At 58.5% G+C, this 11329-nt stretch overlaps 1 protein-coding gene across 2 annotated transcripts in view; it reads left to right on the top strand.

The window, feature by feature from the left end:
• The first annotated feature begins 271 nt into the window (after positions 1-271).
• The window catches only part of MLLT1 (MLLT1 super elongation complex subunit), a 67641-nt gene continuing 56583 nt past the window's right edge, over positions 272-11329 (top strand). The window contains exons 1-2 of one of the 2 annotated variants that reach the window (XM_060629976.2): positions 272-459; positions 10017-10197. In XM_060629976.2, the coding sequence (XP_060485959.1) occupies positions 448-459; positions 10017-10197 (193 nt within the window). In that variant the 5' untranslated portion in view covers positions 272-447. The remainder of the gene's footprint in view (positions 460-10016; positions 10198-11329) is intronic. The other variant, XM_060629975.3, reaches the window with a different exon arrangement.

Raw genomic sequence — 11329 nt, 5'->3', positions numbered from 1 at the left:
CGGCGCGCCCGTCCCGCCCCCGCCCCCCTCCACGTGCGGCGCACACCTCGCGCTCCCCTCCGCAGGGCTCGCCTCGCGCCTCCCTCCCTCCCTCCCACCGCCCCTCCGGTTCGGGCTTCCCATTGGCTGCGGGCTTCGTCCCTCCGACCGCAGCCCGGCAGGCCCCCGCCAGGAAGGAAGTCCCGCCCCACGAGCGGCCGTCCGCGCTGCCGATTGGCCCGGGAGGCTGCCAGTCGGGGCGGCAGGCCAGAGTCGGCGGCGGGGGCCCGCGGTCGGTGCGCGACCCGAACTGGCGGTGGTTTCCGGTTCCGCGGGGCTGGCGGGCGGGCGGGCAGCCGGGAGCGGCGGCGGCGGCGGTGCCTGACAGACAATGAGGGCGGCGGGGCGGCGCTGAGCGGCGGCGGCGGCGAGCGACGCGGGGCCCGGGGGCGGGGCGGGGCGCCAGCCATGGACAATCAGGTGAGGAGCGGCCGCGCCGCCCCAGCGCAGCCCGCCGCCCGCCCGGTCCCCTCCCTCCCTCCCACGACCCGCCCGCCCGGCCCTCCTTGGTCCCGGCCTCCCCGCCCACACTCGGCTCCCGCCCGCCCCGCTTTGTGCTCGCCCGCCGCTCCCCCGGCCTTTATGTGGGGCGGGGGCGCCCCTCCCCCATCCCGACCCCGGCCCGGCCAGGGCGCCTCGGACTTCTATGAGGACCCCGGCCTGGCCCAGCCCAGAGCCCCCTGAGACGCCCCTCGGATCCCCAGTGCAGCCCAGGCCCCCCCGGGATGCCTCCTTGTGATCCCAGGCAAGCCCAGAACGCTCTGGGACGCTCTTCGGGACCCCAACCCAGGCCAGGGTCTCCACAGGCGGCTCAGACTCTCCTGGGACTCCCCCTGGGAGTCCAGTCCAGCCCAGCACCCTTTGGGACGCTCCTCGGGCCCCTGAACCAGCCTAGAGCCCCCACTGGTGGCCCAGAAACCCCTGGGATGCCTTTTGGGACCCCAGCGCGGCCCAGAACCCCGTGGGGACCTCAACCCCCGCCAGAGTCCCACAGGCACCCCTGGGGACACCGGCCCAGTCCAGAGAGCCCCACAGCTGTCCCCGGGACCCTTCAGATTTGTCAGATCTGGCCCTGTACCACCCTTCTTTGGATCCAGGGCCTGTCTCCTTTTCTCTCTGGACTCTTGGCCCTGAGTCCCTTCAAACTCCTTGAGCCCGCAGCCTAATGCTGCTGCTGCTGCTTCCTTAGACCCTTGCTGGGGTTTGAAATCCCCCTCCTCCCAACCCCGCAGAACCCCCAGAACCTTGGTGCAGCCCCCTGCTTCCTCTAACCTAGGCCCACCCTAAGCCTTTTTATCCCTCGTTTTCTTCCAGGGCCGAGCCTTTGCTCCCCCTTGCTCCTGCCACTGCCTTAGCCTGAGTGACCGTTTCCCCTCGACCTCTGGCTAGGGTCTGGGTTTTTCACACAAGGACCCAGGCCTGCGTTGAGCCCACCCCATCACCCCCACTTTGGATTTGGGCTTGCTTTCTCCGCTCCCTCTGGTTTCAGGCCCTGCTCAGTCCCTCGGCCCCTAGTGTCTGAGGGGCTCTCTTTCAGCCTTCAGACCAGGCCCGGGGGCATTTTCTGCTCCAACCTGGAGCCCCCCAAGCCCTCTAGACACCAAATGCCTCGCTCCCCTCAGCTTGGGTCCTCTTTGCCCCTGCAACCCTGATTTACACTTGCCCGCATTTTCCCCCAGTCCAGGTCTCAGTCTGCCCATTCCGAGCTCAGCTGGCTTCCCTTCACAGACCTGCAGTTTCCCCGGCCCCCCTGTACCTCTCTCCTTGAATTCAGGGTTTCCCACTTCCCTCCAGCATCCCCCAGCCTGATGTGTTGGCTTTCATTCCCCTCCCCTCAGCATGCCCCATGTCCCTTCCCTCCCCAGCATCTTGGAGCCTTCACTGGGAGCCTTGCTTCAAACCCAGGGTGGCCCCCCAGATTCCATACGCTTTCCCCATGGCCCCCCTTGCCCTTCTGTCTGGAAACCCGGAGACAATTGTGTCAGTTGAAATAAACCCCAGGCCGTTCAGGCCCCTGGGGCCCCCTTCACCAGCTCTGCACTGCCTCCTCTTCAGTACCCAAGCCCCTAACCCTCTTTGGGACTGTTGCGGCCCCCGACCTGGGGTCGTTTATTTCTTCATCCTTCCCCAGTGCCCGTGGCTTCCAGGGGCACGGGGCCAGGAGAGGCGGCAGTGTGGGGCGACGGGGGTGGCAGCTGAGATCTCTGCAGTCAGTCGGGGCAGTTTGGGGCGTCCCTGGCGGCTGGCGCCACCGAGGCGGTGCTGTCTGGTAAGGCGCTGTGTGGCTGGGAGGTGTGCAGGCAGGAGACCGCCCCTTGCCCATCCCGGTCGACTGTGGGGTACAGGATCGCTGAGGCTTGTGCTCGTGGGACCTTCTCACCACGATCTCTCTTTCGTCTTTGGCGTTGCTACCTTTCTCTTGAGAGGTGGGCTGGAGAGGTGGATCGTGGCAGCGGGCGTGAGTTCCCTTCTGCAGGGACAGAGCCTAGTACCTCCAGTCTGTACTGAGTTACAAAAACAAAACAGAATATACCTTCAGGGTTCGCTTGGAATGGAACCCAGCCGTGGGAGAGTCGTGTTGGGTCCCGCTCAGGCATAGGATGTGGCTCCTGCCTGTCACCCCACCAGCCAGTCAGTCCCCCAGGGAGGTGTCTTAGGCCCAAGTGTGTTTATTCCCCTGTGACTTGCTGGGCCCTGGCGGTCTGGGTGGTTGTCATTTATGTAAGTGGAAGGGTGAGGGTGGGCGGCATTCTTGGCCTGTGACAGAGCGAGAGAACGGTCTTGCTTCGGTGGACTGGTGAGCTCTGCGGGGCTGGTCGGTGAGAGCCCCACGCCCGGTGTGTAGCCACTAGGACTTGTGGCTTTTTACGTGGCAACGAACCAAAGTGGAAAAAGTCGATTTCTGCGTGGCACCAGCCACGTCTTAAGGGCCCACTCACTGTCACGAGCGAGCCGCTGGCCACCTTAAGGCACGGCTCCGAGAGACATTTCCCTCATGGCAGAAAGTTCCATAGCACCATAGGTGCTAGCCTAACTCCTTGCAGAAGTATTTGCAAGTGAACCCGATCCCACGGGAAAGTGTGTGGCATTCCGTAGTCTGATTCTTTATCCCTGGCTGTGTTTCTGCAAGTTTGGGAGAGGCCCAGGAGCTCTGTCCCTTCTTTACAGAGAGAGCAGTCTCTGGGAAGACAGGAGAGAATGGTGTCCTCTACCCAAGTGGGTGAGTTGGCTGTGAGCGTCCTAGGACTTGGGTGCGGGGCAAATGCTTTGAACCCAGCAGAATCTCAGCTTTCCCTCTCTCCCCTGAGTTGTCCCAAACCTGTAAATGCCTCAGTCCGATGGGGAACAACAGGACTTTCCCCCAAGGGCCTGCTTGCTTTGGGAGGCTTTGATTCTCCTTACCTTCCTGTTGTGTTCTCTAGAACTTTCCAGCTGAGAAGGGGGATCCTGCGCTTTGCTCTGCGCTCCCAACTTCTCAGCATTGAAATCCTTTCCCCGTGGCCAGGAAAAGTGCTTCTGGTTTCCTTTGCCCTGACTGTTACCCACCTATTTGATTCTGCCAGCCACCCTAGTCCATACTTACAGGTCCATTGTGTGTGGGGGTTGCGTTTCTTTAGGGGAGAAGAGTGGTGCATGGGGGGAGGCTTGTGATTTATCTCCGAGGATGGAGGGGAAGGAGTGGGTGTGGGTGAAGGCTGAGCAGACGGTAAAAGGATGGAGAAAGGGCGATGGGGGAGGGTCTCTGGTCACAGGGGTTGTCTAGGGGGATCTAGAAGTCTGGGTTCTCTCAAGGACCAGGGAGTCCTCCCTTCACAGAAGCATTGGGCCTGTTACCCGAGGAGGGCCGCCGACCCGTTGAATCACCCAGTTGAGTTGATATTTGCTGCTTCTCCCAAGTTTGAATTTGGGATCCGCCTGCTGTTGACCATCCTCCATTGTTCCAGAAGAGGAGGTTGGTTTTTGACCGCGATGGCCCATTTTACAAACATGGACATGATGGAGCCTCAGGACGGCCCCGGGAGGTGTCAGGGCCAGGTGGGATTCCTAGGTAACTGTCCTTTTCCCAAACCTTGCTGAGAAATGCTCAGACTTGTGCAGAGCACTATTCTCCGCCACCCTGCTCTGAAACTGTCACCGGGAAAGTTGACGTGCCAAGTGGTTTGTCCTAAAGTTAATACCCTGCACAGTACTTGAGGTGGGGACCAGAGTTCTGTTCGCCTTTACATCCATCATAGTTTCTAACACAAAGTCTCGCAGTTAGCTTTGCCAGCCGTCGGTTGAAAAAGCAACTAGGGATCAGTCCTTTTGTAACGAGGCCCGTCTGACCTGGTGACGGATGCCTTTATTGGGGTTGTGCTCGTTAAGAAATCTCCCAGCACTGCTTCCCACAGAACTTTGGTGACAGCCGGTTCTCCATCTACGTGTCTGCGGGCATCTCAAATGGATGTAATATAAACCCTGTCCCAGGCCTCCCTGGCAGGCTGGTAAGGGCATTCTTCCTGGCACCTGAAAACCAGGGATTGGGGGTGTCCTCGAGTATCTTCACGGTCTACACACTTATCCTTAGTTTTCAAAGAGACATTCACTGAGCTCCTTCCTTCTTGTCCCTTCGTCATTAACTTTGTGCCCTGGGCCAAAGGGACGAGGCCCGATGAGTGCCGTTGTTGGCCACCAGCCCCCTGTGCATCCCCAGTTAGAAGACCAAGGCCTGATGCAGGTGTTAGGGGAGGTCCCCTGCCCTCGGCTCTGTCCCGCCTCTGTGTGGGCAGTCTTCTGCTTGAGAGGATTGTCCCCGAGGGATAACCGTCATGTCCCCATCTTTCTCACCTTCTGATCCAGTGGCTGCTCCTGAGAGCCCCCAGCTGGGTCTGGGGGAGAAAGTTCTGCCAAGAGTATCTTATTTGGTCTGTGTTGCTGTCACTCTATGAGGGCCAGCACCTTTTCCCATTTCTGTGGTGTGGACCGGGTTGCTGGCAGCCCTGCCGGATCCAGCCGGACTTGGCACGGTCAGTCTAGGCTGATGAGGGGAGAAGGCTCTTCGGTGTTCCTTCTCCTGGGAGGGGAGGGGAGGGGACTGTTGTATCTGAGGGAATTGCATGCAGTAGCCAAACTCCAGGCATAATTATACCACTTGGTAAAGTACGAATTCCCTGAGGAAAGGGCATCATCTGTTGAAGAGAATTCCCACCAGGAAATCAGGGGCAGTCTTCCAGATAAACTCTTTAAAGACCTGCCTTCTGGGGCCGAGGCTGAAGGCAGGGTTAGTGGGATATGGGAAGAATCTGATGAGGAAAGGCCTTGGAAGCAGGGGAGCTGTTGGAACTGGGCCGGTTCGCCCTCTTTGCCAGGCATTGGCCATTTGAGTCCACACTTGGAGGGACCTATACTCTTCAGTGACGTGCCTGGGAAGCCGCCCTCCAGGATCTGTTCGCCTGGTTTGCAGGACTTAGCATTATGGCCCTTGGGTTCCACTTGATCTGGAGGGAGGACAGTGCCCTGCCGAGGCCCTTAGCCCAAGCCTAGCTGTCCCCAGACGGCCTTCAGAGCCCTTGAGCTGCTCTGTCTCCATCTACAGGCCTTCCAGATGATCTCCCAGAAGTAAAATGGTCAACTCTTTCCAGGACAGGCCTGGAACGTTCCCCCCTTTGTTCCCAGCTTTTGTTAGGGGAGTGGGTGGCAAAACAGTTCCCGGGTGCTGGGACATGGCAGGAACTGAGGCCGGGTCCCCTGGTCCCCAGGGGCCAGGTCGCACAGAGCACCTCCAAGCAACAGGCAGGACACATGAGATTCATTCCTTCCAAGACCGTTGAGAGCTTAACCTAACCGGTAGTTAACCTCTTTAGCCAGGCACCCTTCCTGGAGAAAGAGCTAACTGTGTTTCAGTTCTCTGGTTCTCATGCATGGGGCAGGAGTCCAGGTGGAGTAAGGCAGGAGGGGGGCAGAACCTTGAAGGCGGAATTGGCTTGGTTGTGTTAATAAATTATCATGACTTGACAAGTCAGAGCAGTTGGCCGGGCTCAGTGTCTTGCTTGCCTCCAGTGCGAGTAGCACGAATGTCTTACTGAATCGGATTTCTTCTCTAAGATAGTGGCCCAGACGTTGTGTTATTCCCCTGTCTTTATTCGGGGGAGCGTTCCTCCCCTTAGTGCACCAGCATGTGCTGTCGTTGGCACCTCAAGGCCGGGGGGTGTCCAGGCTGAGTTGGTGCCAGCCCCCGGGGCCTAGATGCTGCCCGGGCAGAGCTTTGGGCACGGTCTGCCAGCGACAGAGATCATCCAGTGCCGCTTCGGAACCTTCCTGTTTACTTTGGCCTCTGGAGCGTTCTTTTGGCACTTTGTTCCCCCTCCGACGGGACTGTGGCCTTCCATTCTTTCTCAATAGCTGCCCTGCCCCTTGTGTGCCCTGGGTAGGAGCCCCAGCTCATCAGAAATGCTGAGAAGGCAGCCAAAGTTGGAGCGGCCCGATTGGTGGATTGCAGAATCTGAGGCGACATCGCCTTGCGTAGGAGTTAACTCCGAAGAACCAAAAGCCAAAGTCGTTTGCCAGTGTATTGTTAAGACGGTATGTGTTCAGTTCACCTGTAACCCTCCCCGCAGTCCAGAGAATGTCTCCCGATTTCTCTGTGAGGACACACCGGCGAGAGGGGCAGAGTTTCTGTCATGCGTGTAAGGGCATCTGGGGATTACAGCCCATCGGGGTAACGGAAACACTGCTTGGGTTCGCTGAACGTGGCCCATGTGCAGTGCTCTGCAGAGGGAGGCTGGTTGATTTGAGCATTGCTTGTTTATCTAGACGTTTAGTCTCTCGCATCTAGCTTTTGGTGTGTTTCCCCTTGAATATCCCCTGTCGCCTGTCCCCCTCCCCCACCACCCCCTCCACTGCTTTGCAGGACCCCAGTGCCCTGGGTCTTGGGGTTGAGCTGCCTCGTGTCCCCTCCATCCACTCTTTTGCTTTTAATTTTAAGTTCGTTTGTTTATTTATTATTTGAGTAATCTCTGTACCCAGCGTGGGGCTTGAACTCATGACCCTGAGATCAAGAGTTGCATGCTCTTCTGGGGCGCCTGGGTGGCTCAGTCAGTTGAGCGTCCGACTCTTGATTTTGGCTCAGGTCGTGATCTCATGGTTGGTGAGATCGAGCCCCGTGTCCGGCTCTGTGCTGACAGTGTGGAGCCTCCTTGAGATTCTCTCCCTCTCTCTGCCTTTCCCCCATGCGTGCACATTCACTCTCTCAAAATAAATAAATATGGAAAAAAAAAAAAGAGTTGCATGCTCTTCTCACTGAGCCAGCCAGGCATCCCTCCATCCAGCCTTAAGTCCTACCAGTTCTCCCCTTTCAGACTCGACTAAATCCCCTTTTCCAGCCACTCCCTCTGGTTGCTTCCTAGCAGGCTTGTTGTTTGTCTGTCTGTCTGTCCTTTTCTGCCTTCAGCGCAGACTGTACACAATTGCCGGGGAACTTTGACTCAGATACCGTTTCCTCGCATCCATCATCTGCATACGGTTGGCTGCCATTCCTGCTGCGTGGAATCTAAATGCTCCACCCCGACCCTCACTCCTCCCTCCTGTGGCCCCGGACCCTGCAAGTCCCTGCGCTTTTCCCTGTGGAGCCCTGCAGTGACCGGCAGCCTGGGCGGGGGGTACCCCTGCTCTGTGGTCGACAGCTGGCTCACTCAGCGCCCGGGGCCTCCCGCCAGCCCCTCCCTCACTGGGCCTGCCCTGTCCTTCCCAGTGTCCTTACTGGTTCCTCCCCTTGGGAGAGCACCACTTAGAATTTGCTGATCTAGGAAGGCTCTTTAGTGTAAATGCTCTGGTGTCATCGATGCCCCGCGTGCTCCCGAGGTGGATGTGAAAGGGCGGGCTAGATGGGGTCTCTGCGGAGGCAGCAGTGAGCAGCCGGGGAGCCGGCATGGGGTGAGGTGGGCGCGGCAGAATTGGCGCACAGACTGCCGTGGACCCTCTAAGGCACGCCGCCAGCTTAGGGCCAGTTCCTGTGTTTGTGTGTGCACGCACACACCTCGACCCGTAAAACTTCCGTGTAGATGGCAAGACGTACTCAGACCTGAAAAAGCTTTAAAAAGCGGGGGGTCACCTGGGTAGCTCGGTTGAGTGTCCGACTTCGGCTCAGGTCACGATCCCCGGTTTGTGGGTTTGAGCCTCGCATCGGGCTCTCTGCTGTCAGAGCAGAGTCTGCTGCAGATCCTCTGTCCCCCCCCCCGCCCCTCCCCCGCTTGCACTCTTCCCCAAATAAATCATAATTTTTAAACAGCTTAAAAGGGGAAAAATAACGGGCGTCTTGGGCCTGAGGAAACACACCAGTGGGAGACGGGAGGTGTGCTGAGGCCTTTGGACCTTATTCGAGGGAGTGGCGAGCCATTGAAAGCTGAACCGGCAAAGCGACAGTTTGTGTCTGTCCTGCTTTCCTGGCCTGGCAGCCACTGAGAGGGCGCGGAGGGAGGGGGCCGCTGGCATTGGCAGCGGGATCTGCCCGGGTGGAGGGATCCCAGAGAAGAGGCAGGAGGTCACATGAGGTCAGCTGGGGAGAAAGGGGGTCCAGAGTCCAGAGCAGGAGGTCTCCAGTCGGGGAGGAGGGTGGTTCCCTGGAGAGAGGGCACAGGGGGCGGGTGGGAGGTGGCTCGGCTGGGGAAGCGTGGTTGCCCGCTACCCGCCACCGGACCACTTTCTCCTGGCTGTCCTTAGCACTTAGGAACAAGTGTCCTCTTGGCCTCTGGTTTCTTTGTAACATTCTTGCATCTGATACTAGGCGTCAGGCTGTATCTCCCAGCAGACTGGGGAGGATCTCACACACCAGAGTGCGTGTTTACAGTGGGTTCCCCATCAGTGCTCTTGGCCCACCGAGGGGTGTGAGTGCTTCAAAAGTTTTGTGGTTTTGTGTTCGGTGGAGTGGAACCGGCAGGAGCTACCTTACATTTCAGGCACAGTGTCGCACACACGCAGAGAGCCTGACTGCCGAGGTCCCCAGATCCCCGGGGGCTTCCTCCTGGCCCCCTCCATTCCAGCTGTGAACCACCATTCTGCTTTTAACACTGACAGCCGATGCTTTTGTGGACTCAGGTGACCCCGAGGGTCTCTGTTCCCCAGAAGCATCCTGTGGGGCGGAGGAGAGTGAAAACGCTTTAATCAAGGAGCTTGGGTGACTTGAGCAGGGAGGCAAGACGGCAGGGGCTAAGGGAGTGGGCCCTTGGGGGACGCACCCCTGCGCTTGAGTCTGGGCCCCGCTCCCTGCCAGCTGACTGTGTGCAGCTTAGCAGCTCCATCTCAGAACCTTGTTTTCCTCATGAGGTAATTGCACTCTGGGTCACACCGAAGGTTGTATTCAGGGAGCTCTTGGTGAGGATTCCAGCTCTGGACAAGGAGGCAGCCCCAAGAGTCAGCAGGTGTTCGAGCAGAGCCAGCAGCTTGTTAGCAAGATGAGCTCCAATAGTGACAGATGCTGAGAATGTACAATGTGACACAGGGTGATGGGGGTGGTGGTGGGTGCTTTCAGACTGGGTGGCCCGGGGCGGGGGTGGGGGGTCTTCCCAGAGAAGGTAACATTCAAGCCGAGACCTCAGTGACCAGAGGGAGCCAGCCATGGCCTAGGGAAAGAGCGTCCAAGGCAGAGGGAACCGCAGGTGCCAAGGCCCTGAGACAGGAATGAGCAAGACTTGGAGGAACGGTGGGGAGGTTGTCCTGCTGGGGTGGAGGGTGAGGGTTAGAAGGAGGAAGCACAGGGCCTCCAGGGGGCGGGCTGGAGAAAGAGGGCCCGCAGGGCCGCTCACACAGTGCCTGGTTCACTGTAAGCCCCAGGAGGCTCTTTGCACTCTCGTTGTGGGTTGGGAAGCCCGTGGCAGTGCCCAGGGGTCTTTGCGGCTCCCGTGGCCGGTGCTGGCCACGCTCTGTAGGTGATGGGGTGGGAATCTTGCCGTCCCCTGCCCTGGGCTCATCACTGACCCGTGCCCGCCTCTTTCTCCCTCCAGTGCACTGTCCAGGTCAAGTTAGAGCTGGGACACCGTGCCCAACTGCGCAAGAAGCCCACAACGGAGGGGTTCACCCACGATTGGATGGTGTTTGTCCGTGGCCCCGAGCAATGTGAAATCCAGCACTTCGTGGAGAAAGTGGTCTTCCGGCTGCATGACAGCTTCCCCAAGCCCAAGCGCGGTGAGTGCCTCCAGCCTGGCTGGGCAGCCCTGCGGGGCTCAGGGCTGTGCCACCACCCGTGTGTCATCGCTCCTTGGAGGGCTTGTCTCCATCCTCTCCCCAGGAGCAACAGGGCCCACACTCTGGGAGCTTCTGGCTTGCCCCCCTCGCCGTGTTGGAGAGAAGGTGCCCAGCCAAGATGTGGCCCTTCTCCGACCTTAAAATGGTCCTCCTCCCTCCTGCCTGCCTTTCCTTCAGCTGATGAATTCATTGTAGGGAAAAGCCAAAGGAGGTGGTGACTGTGTCTTGTGTCATTATTTAGACTCGGTCTCTGAGAAGCATCCAGAGAACGTAGCCGAAGGCCAGTGGGTGGGAAGGGCGACTTACACCCACCTGGTGAGTAATCAGGAAATTGCTTATTGGGCCTACAGTTGATGAGAGATGCCATTTTAAGGATTTCATGATATTTGGGGCAAAAATCTCATTTTACTGCTGTCTTATGTGTCTTCCTTCTCTGCTTCACCCCTTCACACTCAGACTGCCGTTTCTTGGGCAGAAGTAAGTGCCTCATTCATGCATTCTGCACAGATCTTGATTATCTGTGGCCCTGTAGTCTGATGAGGCAGAGAAATGGGAACTCAGTTTATGGGGCTCAGAGAACACTCCTGGGGAATTTGGAATGAAGTTGTTGGCTGTCTTGTCAGCTCTGTGGGGGCCGGGGCCGTGTCTGCTCTCACTATGGAGCCCCCTGGGTGAGGTGTGATACATCACAGGGGTCCAGTACATGGTTTCTTGAATGGATGTGTTGACAGAGGAGAGAAGGACCTCTTGCTGGAAGAATAGTTCAGCGTGGTGAGAGCCACTGCTGAGCCCTCCGTCCCAAGTGCCAGGGGCCATGGGGCCAAGCCATAAGCAGGCATGGATGGCCTCAGGCTGAAGCAGGAGCACGTTGTAGGATCCCCTGGGGTCCTGGACCTGTGCCGGCAAGTGACTTGTGGTCTATTGGGGAAGTGATGTATGTTACACATGTAGAAAGTTCTGGTTCACAAGGGAAGGCAGCTGGAGAGTCCTAGTGGTGTGGTAGCCATTTTTTATTTCTTCTGGTTTCTTCTATTGGCTCTCATTTATTCCCTTCCCTCATTTCTGCTTCCCT

Source organism: Panthera onca, chromosome A2 (genome assembly GCF_046562875.1).
Source record: "Panthera onca isolate mPanOnc1 chromosome A2, mPanOnc1 haplotype 2, whole genome shotgun sequence".
NCBI lineage: Eukaryota > Metazoa > Chordata > Mammalia > Carnivora > Felidae > Panthera > Panthera onca.
Note: the sequence above shows the minus strand (reverse complement) of the source record. Positions and strands in the feature narration are given on the sequence as shown.